The sequence below is a fragment of the Phaseolus vulgaris genome, chromosome 8 (genome assembly GCF_051622355.1).
Source record: "Phaseolus vulgaris cultivar YP4 chromosome 8, ASM5162235v1, whole genome shotgun sequence".
Classification (NCBI taxonomy): domain Eukaryota; kingdom Viridiplantae; phylum Streptophyta; class Magnoliopsida; order Fabales; family Fabaceae; genus Phaseolus; species Phaseolus vulgaris.
The window spans coordinates 57,528,373-57,545,653 of NC_143505.1; the positions used below are offsets into that span (position 1 = coordinate 57,528,373).

Consider the following 17,281-nt stretch of genomic DNA (forward strand, 5'->3'; position numbering starts at 1 on the left):
GCATGATATTTATATTACCTTGATGGGCCCTCGCTGTTGGGTCGGATTAGGGGGTTACTTAGCGATTAGGGTTGGATTAGGTTGTTTCCTAACCATAGGTTAACCTTTGCTAATTGGGTCAACCTTTGACTTGAGCATTTTATGTCGGTCGGCCACGTGTGACACATGGTCGGCCTCGTACCTTAAAGTATGGTCTTGACACATGGCTTGACCGGTTCACAAGACCGGTTGGTCATCCCGGTACAGTTTCTAAATTAATTTTTATTATTATTAAATGATTTTTAAATTGATATATAATTAGCAACCAAAATTTTTGTTACCAAATTTAGAATCTAAATAATTGATAGTTAAAACTTTGATAGTTTTAAAAAACTATTTAACAATAATAAAAACTAATTTAAAAATCAATATTTTTTAGTTTCTAAAATGTCTCTAATTTAGTTATTGTAGCATAATTCACTTTGTAGTGTAAAAAAATAACTTAGTGAGAATGTTAGATTTCCACCCTCCATGGAAAAGCTTTAGAGAGAAACTTAATTAAAAAACTATTCTTAGAAAATCTTTCCCTAAACATTCATGAATCAAACTGAAAAATTTAACATTTTCAACCTAAAATTCCCACTACAAAAAAAAGTGTATATTGTGGCGGTTTTTTTCGTATAAAGTGGCGTTTATAACCGCCACAATATACGCTTGTGGCGGTTTCCCAAACCGCCATAGAACTGGCCGCCACAAAGTTTAATGTGGCGGTTTTATGTTACCCGCCGCAACACCCGCCACTTTAAACATAGTGTAAGTAGTGGCGGTTTTTATATGTAAGTAGTGTCAGTTATAACTGTCGCAATTTACAATCATTGAAGAAGATTCTGGCACCATAATATTCGTAAGTAGTGGCGTTTTTAACTGACGTAATTTTAATACTGAATAAGTAAAATTTAACCACTTTTTTATAATCTTTTTTATAATCTGTTTTATACAATTATAAAATTTAACCACCACTTTTCTATAATCTTTTTTATAATCTGTTTTATACAATTATAAAATTTAACCACCATTTTTTCATAATAAAATAAAATAATGTATAAAGTTATAATCATCCATTCATTTCATTAAAAATTAAAGCACACATAATAATGTTCAAATGTTTATATGTAATTGAAAGTTAAAGCACACATAATAATGTTCAAATGTTTATATGTAATTGAAAGTTAAAGCACACATAATAATGTTCAAAAGTTTAAAACACATAAAAAGTTCATACATCCCTAATCAAGTTTAAAATTTCAACACATAGTTGTTCAAAAGTTCATACATTCCTAGTCAAGTTTAAAATTAAAACACACATCTCTAATCAGTTTTGCTTCCAGCACTTGATCCTATTACTTGATTAGGTGATGGAGCACCACTTCCATAATCCGATGCCTGAAATAAATAATTTTAAGTTAATAAATTTGTATGTTTATAATTATAAAATAAAAGAGACCAATAAATATTTAAATATATTAATACCTCATTGGTGGATGCACGAACCAAATTAGCTGCTATTGTAGCAAAATGTTCTGGAACGTCTTTTCTTGAAGCAATATAAGCAAGCAAAGTGTTCATTTGATTTTTCACAGTTGCAAGCTCATTTTCCATTTGAGTTATCTTGTCCTCCACATTTGATGAAGTTGAACTAGAAGAAGCATGGTTCATACCACTTAGCCTTGTTGTGGATCCTTTGAAAGCAAGGCTGGGACAAGCTCCATATGATAGCCCTCTAACTCGACCCGGATGCTCCTTACCAAATATGACACCAATTGGATCTTCTGGAGATATATTTGAACCACCTTTTGGATTTGTCAACATTAGTTCATCAATTTTTTCCTGGATAAAATTGAAAATATATCATGGCAGCAGCAGTAAACATAATGAAATGGTTGAACTCTCAACTACAACATAGAATAGCAATGCCCTTGCATGGCTGCCCAAGTCATTCCCCAATGGAACCTTAGAGACAAAATCTGTAAAATCATACCCCTAAATATAGATGCACCTATTCATCTATAAATAACAATTACCCACCCCTGATTCCACTTAAGTCCACGCTATCATGGAAATATTGTGCCTGTCACCATCACATAAACTACCATTCATTTTTATCATTATAATTCTTATTATTATTACTATTTCTAGATTTCCTGCTTTTTCTTTTTCCTATCCACCACTTCCCATATCAATACATCATCATCAAAGCAGTCCAATATATTTTCATGATCAATACATCATCATCAAAGCAGTTCAATATATCATCATGATCAATACATCATCATCAAAGTAGTCCAGTATATTTCCATGATCAATACATCATCATCAAAGTAGTCCAGTATATTTCCATGATCAATACATCATCATCAAAGCAGTCCAATATATTTCTATGATCAATACATCATCATCAAAGTAGTCCAAACACTTACCCCAATTTCCAGCGCCTCTTCATTCACATATATGCCATTTTTCCTCTTATGTGTGATCTTCCACATTTCAGCTCGTCCAATATTTTTACCAGTCTCAATTTTCTATATGTTCAACAATAATAATATAAGTATAATGTGGTGGAAATTGTAATATATTAAAATAAAGAGCACAATATAAGTAAACAAATACCAAATTATTTCTTCTTCTTGACAAAGACATAGCACCACCAGTGTGAGGAATAACTTGTCTCTTCCTTATATCTCTATTTCTATTACACATGTTCTACAAAGTGAAAATGAAATCAGTTTTGTGTAAACTTAAAGTAAGTTTATTAATAAAGAGGTACCATCAAGCTAGTAGCCATTTTTCAATTAAGCTGACACATGTATTAAAAATATGGAGCTATAGCTAGCATGTTCAATTAAGCTGACAGTAATATTATTCATATATCACTCATATTTTATATTTTTGTAAGGAAGAAGGATAGAGAAAAAAAAAACACATTCTTCCTTTCTATTTTCTCTGTCATGAACATTATTCTGTGTGTGATAATAAGCATAAAAGTGAGGAAACTGAAACTCACTCTGCCATGCCACCAATTGAAACTCACTCTACCATGCCACCGCTCTCTCAAATTCCACCTTCTTCTTTTCTTCACCCTTCAACCATTGCAAAATGCTGGTTTTCCAAAGAAGTTCTTTTCTTCACCCTTCAACCATTGCAAAGTGTTTCATTTCGTGTGAAGCAGAGAAAGAAATGTTAGGTTTCGTTTTGTGTGAAGAGGCTTAAGGGTCTGGTGCAGAGAGAGAAGAAACGTTAGGGTGTGGAAGAGAGAGAGGGAAGAGGTGTTAGGGCTTGGTTTCCAAATTCAAAAAAAAAAATTCAAAAAAAAAATTAAAAGTAAGTTTTAAAAAAAAAATCAAATTTTCAAGTGAAAGCAAGTTTTAAAAAAAATGAATAATGAGAAATGGTGTATGGAGGAAAAAAACTGGAATTTTTTTTTAAAAATAATTGTGACAGTTAAAAATGACATATTATACTGAAATGACGTATTATACAAAGATAATTGTGGCGGTTAGTCAAATGCCATATTATACTGAAAATTGTGGAGGTTATAAATAACCGCCATAATAAAACCGCCATATTTTACACTGTTTTTTGTAGTGTCCGAAAAAAACTTAAATAAACCCTCTATAAATGAAAATTTTAAAATAACAACAAATATTGTTTGGTGTAATTTACTTCATCTAACAATAATTTTTTCCATTAATTTTTGGAAATAACTTTTCAAATTAGAGATTATATATTTAATTAAAAAAACTCTTAATATTAATTCGGTGAAAAAATCAAATTATTTTTATAGTTAAAATAAGATATATTTTAAAAATTTATTAAATTTTTGTTAGAGCAACAACATATATATAAGATATAATTTTATTGAAACAGGATTAAACTGATTTAGATAGTAAGAATAGAGTGACTTAGTATTAATAATAAAAACTAATTAAATATTAATATTTTTTAATTTTTAAAATAATATCTAATTTAATCATATTAAATTATTTTAATTTTTTATTTAATATTTTTTTTTATGATATATTAAATTACTTAATTTTGAGATATAAGAAACTAACTCATAAATCATTAAGTTAAATTAAAATAAATTCATGAGTGTCGGCATAGTGGTGAGTAATTAGGGTAGATGCATGAAGTGTTAAGTTTGGTTTTTGCCACCGTTAATACACAACAACAACAAAAATCAAATGATTAAGATAAAACATTATTAAAAAGAAATTTGGACGATTATAACATTATTGTCAAGTTGAAAAATTATTCCGTTAGTGGTGTGGGGGAAAACCAAGATTTTGTCATCTAATTGTTAAATCATTATTAGACGTTAAGAAAACTTTATAAAAAATATAATGTTCTTTATGTTATTTTCACACGTTTTTTAATTTATTTAACTTTTAATACAATTTTATTAATTTTAAAAAATACTATCAAGGCATTAATTTGTCTACTTGAAATCGAGTATAAATATCTTATGATTTAGAAATTGAACTATACACATTAAAAAGTTAATTGAGACGACAAAATTAAATTGTATAATTTGTATAAGGGTTGAATTTTAAAATACTTCATTTTATTTTATTTATTTTTTATTAATAAAAAAAATTTAGAACAAATTCATGTCACCAATTTCATTTGTTTAGTGGAAAAACTTTTTTTTTTCCCATACGTATAGGGTTATAAGAAAGTGTTTTTAATTTACTGAAATCCTGAATTTATATATAGCATTAGAGAAATGACATTTATAATATTTTATACTTTTTTTACGAAGAGAAAGTGGTTATATATTTAACACTTCTTAATTGAAAGATTTCAATTTTGATAATAATTAATTAAATTTTGAGGGATTAAAAGTTAATTACATATATATTTTACACATTTGACTTTCTCTGTTACATAAACAATTCCTTTAATTTAAGAGACTTATTAATGCAAATAAATTTTACACATTTGACTCTTATAAGAATGAAATTACAATAATTTTTAAGGGTAAATATGTTTTTTCATCCCTATATTATAACATAAAATTAATTTTTTTCATAATTCAAACTTTAAACAATCAACTTATAGTATAAGAATAATTGACTTATTAGTTTTTTTTTATTAAATTTGTTATTGTTTTTATTGTAAACTAATGTTCACTAAAACTACTTCAAATATAAGTTGATGAAGTACAACCTTAAATAAAATCAATTCTATAAAAAAATACTTATTCAGATCATTTACACACTATAAGATTTAAAGTTTGGATATGGAAATTAATTTTTTTATTATAAAATAAAGATGAAAAAAACTTTTTTTTTAATAACTCTTAATCATTTTAGAGGAATAAAGAATTTTTTTATATATTTACTCCTGCCTAAATGCAGTCTCCAAACTATAATTAGTTTTTTCAACTTAGTTAATATATAAATTGAATTGGATGTAGTTATTTTGAAAAGAATTGAGCTTAATTTTATTATATTTTGTGATGGGTTAAACAAAAATGATTTTAATTTAAATCCCATCCGATCGAATGAAAATAATTTGAACTGGGTTTATTTTTCTTATATTTTCAAATTGTAAATAAACCTTGAAAACAACAAATTAAAAAATATTGAAATTTAATTTCAGTGGATAATTCCTAAAGTATTTATGATTAGAGATCGTAATTTGGTTTGTCTTATTTTTCCTTTCTGATTCAGCATCTTATCTCAAAATAAAGTGACGGCGGCTAGTTTATTTCCAAAAAATATACTGAAAAGGGTAATCTATTTTATTTGTTAGCTACTCACAGGCAGATGGATTAATTAGCTTAAATATTATAAGTTTGAAAAAATAATTATATATTTAATTAGCTGTTATTATAATTGGTTATAATCGAAATAGGTTTTTATTAAATAAAATTTATTAAATAAAATTTATTAAACTGAAAAAAGATTTTAGGGTTTAGGATTTACATAAAATAAAAAAAGATTTAAACAATTTTTTCTTAAATCATATATCATCTAACTCAACCTTAGACAATACAAGTCAATCATAGATGTTACATGATTTTTCATTTAGGGTAACTATTTTAATAAAGTATAGACAAAATTAATCTCTTATAGTATTAATACCTATTTTTCATATGTTACTCGTCCAAATTTGTGTTGTTTGTACCTATGTTTCAAAACTTATTATTTGCTTTTAAAATTATGTTTATTTGCAAGTTTTCATTAGAAATTAGGCAAAGGGTGGAAGCAATTTTATATGAAGAATGGACTATCAAAAGGACAACAAATTTGTTTTGAATTTTCAGATAAATTTAGTTAATGTTTTTAGGCTTTATTTGTATGTTGTTGATGCCTTACCAGTTAATGTAACTGATATTTGAGCAGAAGGTCTTTGGATGACCTTTATTTTGTTTATTTCCAAATTTGTTTTTCATTAAATTATTTTGTCGTTGTATGTTGCACAGGTGAAGAAGCTAGTAAGAATAATATCTAAAACTCAAAAGATGAGGCAAGGATTTCCAAACATGCACATTGTTCGGAACAGGGTGTCTGAATTGTGAATTTCCCCAATAATTTTACTTCCATTGTTACTAATATTGCAAATGGCACATGCTAGGTGATTAATCTTATAGTTACTAAATGTACACGAAAATTTTGAACACAATAAACCCATCTTTTGTAAATAAGGTTAAAATAATGATAATTTATATATACTTTTCTTTCTTAATTCATCAAAACACTTTTTAAGAAAAAAAAATATGAAACAGGACAAAAAAAATACAATATCTCATATATAACGATATTATCTCAACAAATTGAAATGCAAAAACTTGAAAACAAAATAAAGAGATAATGTTCTTACAGTGGGAGGAGATAGAAGAAGTTCCAAAAAAAAAAAAATCAAATGGAAGAAAATGAAGAAGTAAAAGTAAGATTGATTAGTGTCTTTTGTGGAAGTTTTATATTTCACTCAAATCAAAGCCAGTCTGAATAATGTTATATATGTAGCATAATGGTGTTTATGTATGTCTAATGGTGATACGTTTTTTTAACTACTCAACAAGATAACCCAATCCAATTTAGTTATAATTTTAAATAAACTCTTATATTTTAAACAAGTAAATCTTCTAAACTATGATAATTAGTTGGGATTAAGTAAAATAATGATTGTAGCTAGAAATAAAATAAATAAGTTGTATTACAAAATATCATCTTATCTTATGATAGCAGTTATTTTGGAAGGATGAACTCTGGAACATTCAATGGGGCTTGTCTGTAGCAGAGAAAGGCACGTATTACTTAACCAATAGCAAATTAAGAGGTGCATATAGCATCTGAAAAATCAAGTTCTGTGCAACTTTGTGGCCATTGGTCCCCCTTTGAACAGTGAGTGGAGGGGGATCATTAGATCATCTCAATCACCACTATTATAGTTTCTATCACTGAGAGATGCTCCATTTTTTTTACATAATTTCATAAAATCTAATTGTTTTCATGTGCCCATTTTGTTAAACATCAGTGGTCACTACTTCTAGTGTGGGTTAGTGTGCAAAAAAATCCAATTGATGAACACCTTTTTTCCCTTCTAGGCAAACAACCAAAACTTGATCCTTATGAGATGAATGCTACCAGTTACGTGTAGTAACAAATCCTCCTAACTTGTGGATCAGGAAAAGACTTCAATACCAACCTCAAATTCTATGGTTGTAGGTAGATGAGACATTTCAGACACTATATTGTTGCCACGTGGAAACCAAGCTAATCTTCTTCTTGTGGATGTTAAGGACTCCACAACTAGTCTTGAGGATATGAATTTCTGTTCACACAATTGCAACATTATTATAAGTCCTTCCCTATTGTAATTTCAGATAGCCTCAAAAGACTTGCGCTGTATTTGCTTTCTCTGCCACTTTGAGTACAACACTGCCATGGCTGCCTCAGTCTCCACTGTTGGAGCTGTCAACGGAGCTCCAGTATGATTTTTTCCCACTTTTTGCACTATCTGCTCCCTAGTTTCTCAACTGATCCTTAGATTATTTTTGTCATATAAAAGATCAAATCATTACTGATATGTGTTAGGTTATAGAATTATGCTGGAAAGATACATATATATTCATGTTAAATAATTGCTTAAATGTCAGAAAGAAATATGACACTACCTTTATCCTAGTTTAGTTAAGAATTATTCCAAGTTCCCATTTGATAAACATGTCTAAAACAGACAACCTTGTAGTCTACGGTGATGTTATTCTCCTGTATGTTGATAGTTAATTCATTATAAGTTAGTAACGGTGTTGGGTGTTATGTAATGTAGTGATCATCAATATATATGATACCAAACTGGAAAAGTACGGTGTTATTTCTACTTGAGTAATGATAAAAACACATATAAAACGGAAGCTTGATAAGTAAGTGAATTTTTAAAATTAGTTTGAAGAGTGTGAAAGAGTGGCTACTGTGAATATTGCAGCTGAGCTTGAACAGCTCTGGAGCTGGAGCTTCAGTTCCCAGTTCAGCCTTTTTTGGCAGCAGTTTGAAGAAGGTTACTGTCTCAAGGGTCCCTAACACTAAAATTTCCTCTCGAAGTTTCAAAATTGTTGCTGCAAAAGAGATTGATGAGAACCTGCAGACAGATAAGGACAGATGGAGAGGTCTTGCCACCGATATTTCAGATGACCAGCAAGACATCACAAGGGGGAAGGGTATGGTTGATCCCCTTTTCCAAGCTCCAATGAATACTGGAACTCACAATGCAATCATGAGCTCTTATGAGTACATTAGCACTGGACTTAAACAGTGAGTGACAGATACAGCTGACTATAAGACAGATAGTGTTTACTTATCACTTTTATTGTCATGAACTGATAAGGTGAAGTCCATTTTTGATCTAATGAAACCTGGTCATGATGTGGTATTTCAGGTACAACTTGGATAACGACGTGGATGGTCTTTACATAGCTCCTGCTTTTATGGACAAGCTTGTTGTTCACATTACCAAGAATTTCATGACCCTGCCCAACATCAAGGCATGTAAATTGCACACGTAAATATTGCCCATGACTTTAGTTAAAGAAACAGGACTCATTCAATAGTTTCATTGTTTTTACAGGTTCCTCTCATTCTTGGTATCTGGGGAGGCAAAGGTCAAGGAAAATCCTTCCAATGCGAGCTTGTCTTTGCCAAGATGGGAATCAAGTGAGTAAATGTTGGGAACATATTACTACTACAGAACACATCAGTTATATACATTACCATTAGCAACTCTAGTGCTTTAAAACCATATTAAGCTTTTAAAGAGATCACGACAAAATTTCAATATTTTGATGGACCAAAAACTTATTTGGTGCTAATTTCAAGTCTTTTTGATGTTCTGATTTCAGCCCTATCATGATGAGTGCTGGAGAGTTGGAGAGTGGAAATGCAGGAGAGCCAGCAAAGTTGATCAGGCAAAGGTACCGTGAAGCTTCTGATATAATAAGGAAGGGGAAGATGTGCTGTCTCTTCATCAACGATCTTGACGCAGGAGCTGGTCGACTTGGTGGAACCACTCAGTACACTGTGAACAACCAGATGGTGAATGCCACCCTCATGAACATTGCTGATAACCCCACAAATGTTCAGCTCCCTGGTATGTACAACAAGGAAGACAATGCCCGTGTGCCAATCATTGTCACCGGTAACGATTTCTCAACACTGTATGCTCCTCTCATCCGTGATGGTCGTATGGAGAAGTTCTACTGGGCACCTACCAGGGAAGACCGAATTGGTGTCTGCAAGGGAATTTTCCGCACTGACGATGTTCCTCAGGAGGACATTGTCAAGCTTGTTGACAACTTCCCTGGCCAATCCATTGGTAAGTTTCATCTTGGTACATGATCCAATATGTTTCTCAAGCCAGACATATATAACTAGGACAAAACTTAGATATAGTTGTTTAGGTGCAACACCAAAAGTACACAAGGAAATACATCTGAGGTTTTATCCATGTAATTAAACTTTCACGTTAGCCCCTTAAATTATGAGCATTAACAACTTCAATCCTGATTTTTCTAAACCTTCATTTGATCTAAAACTTTGCCACAAATAATTTACTTTGGTGGTGCTTTTCTACCCCCTCTTTTATGAAGGAATAACATGATGGATGTTCTGCAAACTCACAGATTAAATCAAAGTTTGCACAAGTTAGAAATTAAAGTAATGTGGGTATTTACTCGCACATAGAATTCAAAGTGTTAATGAAATAGATGCAAAACAACAGGACTAATGGCATGCCATTTATGATTGCAGATTTCTTTGGTGCACTCAGGGCTAGAGTATATGATGATGAAGTGAGGAAGTGGATTTCTGGTGTTGGTGTTGATTTGATTGGGAAGAGGCTTGTGAACTCAAAGGAAGGACCTCCAACCTTTGATCAGCCCAAGATGACTTTGAATAAGCTCTTAGAGTATGGTAACATGCTTGTCCAAGAACAGGAGAATGTGAAGAGAGTCCAACTGGCAGACAAGTACTTGAACGAGGCTGCCCTTGGTGATGCTAATCAAGATTCCATTAACAGAGGAACTTTCTATGGTTTGATCTTCTATCCTGAGACCTTCATATAGGATGTTTGCATTGCATATACTATAGTTTTCTGTCAATTTAATTATAAAGGCAAACACATTTACTTTTGATAACTATTTTAACAATTTGACAAAACAAAGTTGAGTGATTGCACTATGTCAAAATCAAATTCATGAAAAATATATTCCATCAAATAAAACAATGTCTAAACTTTTTGGTTTGTGCAGGCAAAGCGGCTCAGCAAGTAAATGTTCCCGTTCCTGAAGGTTGTACTGATCCAAATGCCTCAAACTTCGACCCAACTGCAAGAAGTGATGATGGAACCTGCTTATACACCCCCTGAGAACTTAAGCATTCTCCACTTCAGGAGAAACTAGGACTTGAGATAATCAAATAATTTTATCTGCTTCATACAGGATTGTTATCCTATTTTTGAGTTGCATTCTCTACATTTTACTATGTAGAATGTCAAGTCTTGATGCTTTCCTCTTTCGGCCTTTGCTTTGTTGCTTTTACACATTTAACTTGGTTTGAAAACGATGTTAATATTATCCTATCTGCTTATTTTAATCTTGCATACATTTCCCTGAAGATCAGCTATCAGTAGGGAAGCCTCACAAACTTTAGTATCTTACCAAACTAGTTCCTTGAAAATCACATACCAGTTTGAGAAAGAAGTTTATTTTATTAACTCTTAATGTTTTGGTAATTAAGAAGTTTTGTAAACATTACCTGTAACATTTAAACTCAAGCTTCTAATATACACTCTATCATATTATATTACCTACCAAAGATACATATATAATATAGAAAATACAAATTGATTAAAAATTAGTACAAAACATAATAGAAATAGATAAGAGAAACGTAGAAGAAGAGAAAAACAAATATTTAAATTATTTTTAGTCCAATTAAATTTCAAATGGTGAGTATTCAATATGCTTTTTATTCACATAATCCCATATTGAAGGTTATTGCAGCATCTTTTGTGTTTCTTTTCTTTAGAAAACTCTTTCTTTACTATATTCCTCTCCTTTAAAATACCTTGGAGCTTGAGCAGTGACTGTTTTTTAGTTTCAGATAAACCTTTTTGAAAAGCAAAGTCACATAACATTCAAACGCAATTTGAATCATATCAATCTAATTATGGAACACAAGTTTTCTCCTCGTAATGCCTTCACCCTGTCAAATATGCAAATCATGATCAATTAAATAACGTTTCATCCTCTTTGCAATTATTACCACAAAAAAGAGTGTTTATAAATTGGCTAGCTTTAGATTAGTTTAGTTACATTTATCATGACTAATCTCAATAGTTTTTCTTTGTTCTGTATCATTAGGTTCATGACTTTATGATGCATTTCTTTCATTATTTATCAATCTTAGAATTATAGCTATAGTATACTTTTTTTTTATGGTTAGTCTATTTTTTTTTACATAGTGTAGAATAAGGAATTGTATGCTTTGTTGTTGGTAGTGTTTCCTAATTGTAAAAAGAAAATTATTATAATTTGAATGTACATGTCTCTTTCATTTCTTATTTTAATTTAACTAACAGTATATTCACATTTTGATCTGTTTCTTTATATAAATTTAAGATGTGTATGTCTAATTACCAAACTTGCAAATTAGTAAGTGTTTTCTCCTTTCTTTCAGGTCATGAAACTCCTCATACAATGTGAAAAAAAATCTAAATTTACTTCTTATTTATTTCTATTTAAATACTAAAATAATAATACCTCAGTAAATTTTACTGTAAGGATAATAGTTACATGACAGAATGATTAAACATAAAAGACATTTTGGCATGGTTTGAGGATAACTTTATTTACTTCAGAAAGGTCATGATTATGAAACAATACATTCATTAGTAAAATAGAGATAAAGTATACATTAACTTTTGAAAAGATGACTGAGTGGTGTGGTAGTACAGGTCTTGAAAACCGTTCAAAACAAAGAACTATTTATAAATATTCCTAAAAAATAGTGATAATTGCTTTTGTTTCCTTTTGGCAAGTCCTTTGAAGAAAAGAGGTTGAAGCTTGTTAAAGCATTTTTCACAATGTAGATATGAATTTAATTAAATTAAAGTTGGAAACATAGAATAAAGGAAAGGTAATCATTCAAAGAGCCATAGTCTTTGCTTTAACAATTTTTAAAAGAACAGTGTGCAAAGCTAAAACATGGCTAAAATAGAGGAAACTACTCTTCATAGACACTCTCCCATTACTCTTTCTTTGCATAGCACCAAGTGGTTCAGCATTAATTACTAACTCCAATGCATACTTTCATGCACCCCTTCATTTTCATCTGCATTCTCATTTCCATCCACCTCACAGGTATGTATTTCTGTATTCCTTCTATTTCACTCCCTCATCACACAAGTCAATGAGAAGAAGCCTCTCAACTCGTTAGTTTCCTCATTTTAGCACTTAAGTCTCTATGATAACACTTTGATTCTGCTTCCACGTCTAATGCTACCAAAGTCTTTTTCATTTAACTTCCACTTTCACTCACTCTTTCACAATAGTTGGATCATTAAGATTGTTGATCAAGTTGTGTTGCAGCTGGAACTCAGCTCATATTGGTGAACAACTGCAAAGAGAGTGTGTGGCCGGGAATCCTTGGCAGTCCAGCCCACCCTACTCCCAAAGACGGTGGTTTTCACCTTTGCAGCGGCGAAGAGGTGGTGTTGGATGTTCCTGAGGGATGGTCAGGCAGAATCTGGGGTAGACAAGGCTGTTGTTTTGACCCCATAACCGGCAAAGGCTCATGTGAAACAGGTACTAAATAAAAGAAAACAAAACATAAAATCAGTAGTAAAACATACAACTTAGGTTTATTTGGATACATTTTCTCATAAGTAATTTTAGAAAGTAAAATGTGTTTTTCTACAAGTTAATAGTTTTTCCTCTTATCTTGTAATAACATATAGGTGATTGTGGAGGCATTCTGAAGTGTGGAGGAATGGGTGGAGTTCCACCTGCTACCCTTGTGGAAATGACACTTGGGACCTCTCAATCAGCATTGCATTTCTACGATGTTAGTTTGGTTGATGGATTTAACCTTCCAGTGTCCATGAAGCCAGTGAGTGGTGGGGTAGGTTGTGGTGTTGCAGCTTGTGAAGCCAACTTGAACGTTTGTTGTCCTCCTGCTTTGGCCATGAAGATGCAAGGGAGGGTGGTGGGGTGCAAGAGTGCTTGTTTGGCTGCCAAATCAGATAGGTATTGTTGCACTGGGGAGTTTGCCACCCCAAAAAGTTGTAAACCTAGTGCTTTTTCTCGTCTTTTTAAGACTGTTTGCCCTCAGGCTTATAGCTACGCTTATGATGACTCAACAGGGCTTAAGATTTGCAAAGCACAGAGGTATGTCATCACATTCTGCCCCTCAAATTGATGGGGCAGCACTGTGCATGCATGTGATGAAGAGTTCAGAGACCTGTTTTTATTTTTTTTCTTCTTGCTTTTGCAATTTGCCAAGTAATGAATCATTTGGAATTGTGATGATATGTAGTGTATAATTATCATTGTAATGTTGTTCTTTAGACGGTTAATTGAGTCTGTTGGTTGTTTTTGTTCTGGATTACTGAAGATTGGGCAGTGATTGTTCAGTTTGACAGTGTCAACAGTAGGTACTCCATGATGGGGAAAAGTTTCCAAATCCAAGCACTTAGAGGTTCATTTAACATTATAAGAGAGAAAAAGCTAAGTGAGATAGGAAAAATTAGAACTTCCTTTGGACAATTTTTTTTATTGGCAAAAAAAAATTAAATAGATATGAATACTAGAGGTAGACTCAACTCTGTTAAAACAAACCTAGTCAGATACTTCTAACATTTGCAATTTGGGTAATGATAACTTCAAAATCTTAATTTTTTATACAATCCCATTACAACTCTTAATATTATTATTTTAATATTTTTTATATCATTTAATTATAAATTTATCTTTTATAATATATATATATATATATATATATATATTTATTTCTAAACTCATCACATTAAGGATTATATACAACTTCAAGAGTTATCAAACTATATTTTTCATGCAATTTTCACAACTTAAGATCTAACAATAAGAAAATATAACTTTTCAGAAATTCATTCTCGAAAATTCGCATATTTTAAAAATTTAGAAATTTTTTTTTGCACTCTAGATAGGATGTAAGAAGAAAGTTCAGGAAGAAATTACCATCAATCCCTAATTCATAACACCTTAACAATATTTGATAATAATTTTTTAATATTTAATAGTGTTTTTTATCTTCTAAAATAATAAATTGTTTAAGTTTCAATACTTGTGAAATGTTAAAATGTAATAATCAGACCTTAATTCTTTTTATAATAAAATTTAAATATAATAATAATATTATTATATATATATATATTATATTGTTTTTCAAATTAAAATAATAATCATGTGTAAACCATCACGATTTACTCTTAAACACACTAAATAGTGTATCTTGAAACATTATCCTATATTAGATTTGTCTATATCATACATTAAATGATTTATTCTTTAAAATACGGTCTATACTACTGACCAAACAATGAGATTTTTTCATTTGTTTTCTTCCGTGTGCTAACACTCAGATTTCAGCTAATTGTGGAACACACGAGAATTTCATGTGGTGGTCATACTCTCATGCAGCTTCTGTGAATTCATCTTATTGGGCCTGCTTACAATCAGGGCCTATTCCAAGTACTTTCTTTTTCCTGTTTTTGAGACACACCTAAACAGACTGTTTCTTCCTGCACCTCCATATCTTCTTCTGCCACCTCCATACACAACATGAAAATACATTCATAGAGTAGTTTCTGGATTATGTAATTCTGAAACTCATCTGAAAAAAGACTTCCGAATTACGTAATCCAGAAGTTAAATAAGACTTCTGGATTATGTAATCCGGAGAATAATCATGCATCTAAAAAATGATTTCTGGATTATGTAATCCAATAGCTAATTACAAATTTGAAAAATGACTTTCAGATTACTTAATCCAAAATATTATAAAAGAGCGTTTTTAGAAATTTGAAAACTTATGGAGGTGAGAAAAGAAGGTATGGAGGTGGAGGAAGAAACAGTCACCTAAACATTACGTGGTTGCAAATGAGTTAAACCTCTCTTCTTCTTTTTCTGTTTTTGTGACAGAGATAATATACTGACAACTAATATTATTTAAACAACAACTTGATAATTAGTTCATTATTTATAAAAAATATCATTGGTTAGTTTAAATGTTACTGATATTATATCATTATAAGAGAATTTTCAGTTGGTTTCATATGAAAAAAATTGTTATACCATCATTTTTCTTGTACATTATGCAAAATTCGATGAATTCTTTTTTATTGTTCTTTTAATCCTATGTTGCGCATATAACTTCTATTAAAAAAAATAAGTTGTAAGTATTAGGTAACTTATACTTTTTTCTTCTTTATATACTTTTTAAAAATCCTTAATGTGAGGCTCATCATATTGTAGATTGTCTTATTCATATGAATATTTCATTGGCCTTTTGACATACATTTCAGAAAAGTTTAGATACCAATTATTTAGATTTTAAAGTTGATAGTTACAACCTTTGTACTAACTAAATACCAATTTATACTACAAGAAAATCATGAAAAAAAAAATTAAAGACAAAAAATAATTAGTTGCTAAAATTAGAGACAACTAAAAATTTTTTTGTTTATAAATTAGTTTCTATTATTGCTAAATAGTTTCTAAATTGGTATCTAATTAATTACCAATGTTTTACCTACCAATTTTAATTTAGAAACAAAAAAAAAAATTAGTCTCTAAAATAACGTCTAATTTAGTCACTATAGCAACTAATTATTTTTTTGTGTATAAAATTGGTTTCTATTCCATGATTTTATTGTAGTGTTAGAAACTATTTATCAATAATAAAAACTAATTTAAATATTAATAACTTTTTTAATATCTAAAATATTATTTAATTTAGTTAATATAATAACTAATTATTTTTTTTTATAAAATTAATTTTTATTTAATAATTTTTGTTGTTGTAACGAAATGTTAAAATGTTATTACCCCAGTTTATTTGAATGGTTAATTAGAATGGGAAGTGGTGTATGTGAAATGTTAAGTGGGAGGAATGTACTGCAATATCTTATCTATGAAAATGTTTAAAGAATAATTGGAGCCAGAGAAAGATACATTATGAATCACATGCAAAATTTTATTGCTTTAGTTGAAGTTTTTGCTTGGTTTATCTTTAAACTTGAAGGCATGAAGATCCAAGTTGAATATGGACATTGAAGGTTTAGCAAAAGATTGCAGTGGTAGCTAGGGACGGGATATGTGTGGTCTACTTCTGGGGCACTTGAAAACCAGAGGCAGCAAGGATATGGGCCCTAATTACTTGTACTGCTACTTCTTCTCCCACCACCACTGTTGTTATCAACTTCTTTACTTTTATCATCACACTCCAACATATTAGGAAGGACCACTGCCTAAACAACAAACGTTTTCTCAAAGAGAAAATGCATCACTTTCCCTCTATGTAACTTTTCCTAATCACCACAAACTTCCTTTTCTTATCATTAATTTAATAATACTGCCTTGCTTTTGTAACCATCATTCAGATATCTTTGGCTCCAGACAATCTCCTAACACTTTCTCGCCCCACCCAAGTTTCTCTTTAGTGAATTCATTTTATTAGTTACATCTTTGCAACCATGTCATTCA

General features: G+C 30.5%; 3 protein-coding genes across 3 annotated transcripts; 2 read left to right on the forward strand and 1 right to left on the reverse strand.

Moving 5' to 3' along the window:
* Positions 1-574: 574 nt before the first annotated feature.
* On the reverse strand, positions 575-2,747 carry LOC150025680 (uncharacterized). Its single transcript, XM_090294169.1, has 4 exons — positions 2,647-2,747; positions 2,457-2,558; positions 1,510-1,866; positions 575-586 (listed from the first exon to the last, which is right to left on the reverse strand). Exons 1-4 carry the CDS (start codon positions 2,734-2,736, stop codon positions 575-577), a joined length of 561 nt encoding a protein of 186 aa, XP_090150295.1. The 5' UTR covers positions 2,737-2,747.
* Positions 2,748-7,872: 5,125 nt separating this feature from the next.
* LOC137826705 (ribulose bisphosphate carboxylase/oxygenase activase, chloroplastic) lies at positions 7,873-11,132 on the forward strand. The gene is made up of 7 exons (XM_068632793.2): positions 7,873-7,975; positions 8,473-8,798; positions 8,923-9,028; positions 9,112-9,197; positions 9,383-9,855; positions 10,290-10,571; positions 10,790-11,132. Exons 1-7 carry the CDS (start codon positions 7,931-7,933, stop codon positions 10,903-10,905), a joined length of 1,434 nt encoding a protein of 477 aa, XP_068488894.2. The 5' UTR covers positions 7,873-7,930; the 3' UTR covers positions 10,906-11,132.
* A 1,580-nt stretch (positions 11,133-12,712) lies between these two features.
* LOC137826706 (thaumatin-like protein) lies at positions 12,713-14,136 on the forward strand. Its single transcript, XM_068632794.2, has 3 exons — positions 12,713-12,901; positions 13,130-13,345; positions 13,498-14,136. Exons 1-3 carry the CDS (start codon positions 12,841-12,843, stop codon positions 13,956-13,958), a joined length of 738 nt encoding a protein of 245 aa, XP_068488895.1. The 5' UTR covers positions 12,713-12,840; the 3' UTR covers positions 13,959-14,136.
* Positions 14,137-17,281: the final 3,145 nt, after the last annotated feature.

Coding starts and splice junctions, on each gene's coding strand:
- LOC150025680 (XM_090294169.1), bottom strand. CDS start 2,736: ATGTGTAATAGAAATAGAGATATAAGGAAGAGACAAGTTATTCCTCAC. Junction 2,559..2,646: donor CAAGAAGAAGAAATAATTTG/GTATTTGTTTAC, acceptor TTGAACATATAG/AAAATTGAGACTGGTAAAAA. Junction 1,867..2,456: donor AAGAGGCGCTGGAAATTGGG/GTAAGTGTTTGG, acceptor AATTTTATCCAG/GAAAAAATTGATGAACTAAT.
- LOC137826705 (XM_068632793.2), top strand. CDS start 7,931: ATGGCTGCCTCAGTCTCCACTGTTGGAGCTGTCAACGGAGCTCCA. Junction 8,799..8,922: donor ATTAGCACTGGACTTAAACA/GTGAGTGACAGA, acceptor GTGGTATTTCAG/GTACAACTTGGATAACGACG. Junction 9,856..10,289: donor CTTCCCTGGCCAATCCATTG/GTAAGTTTCATC, acceptor TTATGATTGCAG/ATTTCTTTGGTGCACTCAGG.
- LOC137826706 (XM_068632794.2), top strand. CDS start 12,841: ATGCATACTTTCATGCACCCCTTCATTTTCATCTGCATTCTCATTTCC. Junction 12,902..13,129: donor CATTTCCATCCACCTCACAG/GTATGTATTTCT, acceptor GTTGTGTTGCAG/CTGGAACTCAGCTCATATTG. Junction 13,346..13,497: donor CAAAGGCTCATGTGAAACAG/GTACTAAATAAA, acceptor AATAACATATAG/GTGATTGTGGAGGCATTCTG.